Here is a 3576-nt window from a genome sequence, read left to right as displayed (position 1 = left end):
GTTTTCCAGTTATGATCGATTGAAGATGGACGTGCGCAACAGCTGATCTAAGCGAGAGAGGAAATATGTATTTGTGCGCCGTGCAACTTCAATCGTTCATAGCTGAAAAACTATAATCTTTATCGAAAATGCGAGCTCTTTAGGACAATCTACATGAAGAATGGCTTTAATTATTACTAGTCTCATCAAATTCTGTTGAAAAATACGACTGTACCATTGTCCCGCGTTTCGCCGTATGCCCTATATTTCAAGCATTACGAAATCTCCTTTTCTACAATTTTATTTCAAAATGATAATTGCCTTCTTAGCAATTTCATTATATCGGCAAGATGAAATGTTCTCAACATTATTTTAGCAGTATTTATATATGTATAGCTAAAGATAGGGGAATAGCGTAAATATGAGAGGAAAGCTTCGCAGTAAGGTTCGATGCTAGAGTTGGGGGAACTCGTTAGCATGAGCCGCGAGAGGGGAGGAAGCCTAGCTTCCTTCCTAAAAATTTTTGCTTTTCGTCCACCTCAGAAACGCGGGACAATGGTACGGCTCTATTTCTCAACCGATTTCAATGTTTTTGGGCTTGTTGGAATCGTTAGGTCTGGCACCTCGTCATAAAGAAGCCCGATTTTTCAATTTGTTTTGCGTTTAAATATTATTAATGCAAATTTTTAATCAATTTTATTTTTTTTACGTTTTTTTTGGAAAATACGGCTTTATTTATGACACGATGCGAGTCCTAACGATTCCAACAAGCTAAAAAACATTGAAATCGGTCGAAAAATAGCGCTGGACACTTTTCTCTCGTTTTTCGTTCCGTAATGTTGGCTACAGAGGGCTTGAGGGATCCCGTTAATACCAACCGAAAGAGGAATTTTTGTGTTACTTGACTATATCAATTTTGACTATAGCAAAATTATCATAATTTATTTAAAAGAAATATTAAAACGTAAGTATATTTTAATTAAAATAAGTATTAAAAATTAATGTTTTAACATTTTTTTGAGTCAGGCAATGTACAGTTAGTGCCTGTGTGCTATAGTTAAATAACACAATTAATTCTATATTTTAGAGAAAACCCCTGCATATATATATATCAAACAAATCATCTGGAAGTCATATATTTAAATTTAAGAAGGATATTGTAATAATAGTGTAGGGTATATGTATAATAATTTTATTAATTTCGTTTGTTAACATATTAATGCTATTTTCGTGTATCTTTCTACGCTAAAATAAAAATATTTTCTGAAATTATAAAATTATCTAATGTAGATCTGTTTTACCCTATTCGAAGTTCTGCCGTGTTGTTTCGCATCAGTTTCGATAGATGGCGCGAGGGCATAATCATCTGGAAGCTAAACGATGGGATCGAAGCGCCGCCTACCGGCAAGGATTGCTTTGGGACATGGCATGAGCAATCTCCCGTTTCATCTCTGGTTTAAGCTTCGTGGCTTTTCTGTACATTTGTAAACCTTTGTATATAATTATTTTTTTTTTTGAATAAAGACTTCCTTCCCTTTTTAAATTATGTTTTGAGATTTATTTTTGGAAAAACCTTCCCATCTGACCACAGGACTGGAGCCTACTTGGACGCTGCTTCGCACAAATTTTTGGTCCTTCAAGCCGGATATCCGGCAAAAAACGTTCGAAGTGCATCAGTGTTCCTGAGTGGGAGTTCCGGACTGTGTTTAAGGTGTGTTTTTGTTCTGAGATAGAATTTCAAAATGACTAGCTCAGGGGAATTATTAGAAGCTATAAATTACGTACCCATGATTCGGGATGAATTCGTTCGGTTGGTTGTTAACATCAAGAAGCGTGGAGTCAACAACTTCACCATTCCATTCTAGGAGAATAGGCTTGCCGCCTTAGAGAAGTGGCTTAGGGTGTTGCATAAAACTCACGTTAAGATCACTACTCACACTAAATCGGCCGAATTAGGTAAAATGGAGTACGTGACTGAAAGCTGGTATCAAGCGGCCCTTGATGCCCATAGTGACGCGGAAGAATTTATTCTAGGACATCTAGATGAGCTTCGATCCAGTCATGCAATGTCGGCATCAGGTCCCACTGCGCCGTCAGGCGAAATAAACACCATTAGGCTTCCAGTTATCGATTTACCGAAGTTTTCCGGTGATTATTTAGAATGGAACAACATTTTTGAGACGTTCAGTTCCATTGTTCACGACAAAGTATATGTCTCCGGGCGGGATAAGTTCCATTACCTAAAATCCTGTTTGCAAGGAGAAGCGGCAACGGTCATTAAGTCTTTAGCAATCACCTCCGAGAACTATGCGATAGCATGGGACACTCTAGTGGCTAGGTATACGGAGAAACGGATGATCACGGATACGTTCTTAGATCAGATTTCTCAAGTACCAACGTTACGGGGTGACAACTTTAAGGTTCTGAAAGAAGTTAGGGACTCTGTCATGATTGCTCTCAACGCCCTCAAAACTATGGGTTACGGCGTCGATCAATGGGATCCCATTATTGTTCACTCGCTGAAGAATAAACTGGATGACACGCTTCGCTTGGCCTGGGAGATGTATCTGGGAAGCAGCAAAGATTATTCCACCTTCCTTCAATTTTCGGAGTTCTTAACGCGTTATATTAACTCCTTGCAATCCTTAGGTAACAAACCTAAGACTTCCAAAAAGGAATCTGGGAAATCCTTGAAGTCACACGCCACTAGTGTGAATAGTACCGGTTGCGCTCACTGTGGTAGTAACCATCTCTTGTATCAGTGCAAGGACTACCTTGCATTGACCCCTCAGGCTCGTTCAAAATTTGCATTCTCACAGAACCTCTGCATCAACTGTCTGAGGCCCGGGCATAGTTGCTCCAATTGTTCTTCTTCGTCACGATGCAGGAAATGTAGTAAAATGCATCATACTTTACTGCATTTTGACAAATCTGGCACCGGGGGGAGCATGGCACGGGGGAGTAACCCCGCGGCCAACTCCGCTTCCGAGCCCGAACCCTCTATCTCGAATTCTACAACTCATCTCAGTGTTTCCGACACACGGTCAGTTCTATTGGCCACTTTCTCTGCCAGGATTGATGCTCCTGACGGTTCTCGTGTTATAGTCCGCGGATTAGTTGACCCGGGCTCAGAAACACTTCCTTTATCTCAGAAAACTTTGCTCAGCAGTTACGAGTACCGCCAAAACGTATCAACGCTACCATTCATGGCGTCTCTGTGAATTCGGCTCAAAACGTTCCAGCAGAGGTACAGATTACTCTTCATTCTCTATCACGACACGGTGTTTCGTTGGATGTAACTGCATTTATCTTACCAATGATTACTCAATATATGCCTCCGACTTATTCTCCGTCGTCTTTTCCAGCACTTAACGAAATTGATCTTGCTGATAACTTCGCTTCAACCAAGGCTCCAATTGATGTGCTCCTTGGTGCAGATTATCTTGCTGCGTTGATAGAAGGCCCGTACACAGTGATGATAGAAAGCGGGTATTCGTTCCCCCCACTATGCAACCATAGGCTCACTACGACTCCGAAAGCCTTCTGGAAATTCTGGCATGCGTGAGACATCCCCACTCGTGCCCCTTCTCGCTGATC

General features: G+C 40.9%; 1 protein-coding gene across 1 annotated transcript; it reads left to right on the top strand.

The window, feature by feature from the left end:
- Positions 1 to 1940: 1940 nt before the first annotated feature.
- On the top strand, positions 1941 to 3200 carry LOC136783708 (uncharacterized). Its single transcript, XM_066743964.1, has one exon. The coding sequence runs from the start codon at positions 1941 to 1943 to the stop codon at positions 3198 to 3200; it is 1260 nt and encodes a 419-aa protein (XP_066600061.1).
- Positions 3201 to 3576: the final 376 nt, after the last annotated feature.

Source organism: Prorops nasuta, unplaced genomic scaffold (genome assembly GCF_024137725.1).
Source record: "Prorops nasuta isolate Cenicafe-Biocafe unplaced genomic scaffold, Cenicafe_Pnas_1.2 PNAS00035, whole genome shotgun sequence".
NCBI classification, from domain to species: Eukaryota; Metazoa; Arthropoda; class Insecta; order Hymenoptera; family Bethylidae; genus Prorops; species Prorops nasuta.
The sequence above is the reverse complement of the archived record's forward strand: the minus strand, read 5'-3'. Positions and strand labels throughout refer to the sequence as shown.

Coding starts and splice junctions, on each gene's coding strand:
- LOC136783708 (XM_066743964.1), top strand. CDS start 1,941: ATGGAGTACGTGACTGAAAGCTGGTATCAAGCGGCCCTTGATGCCCAT.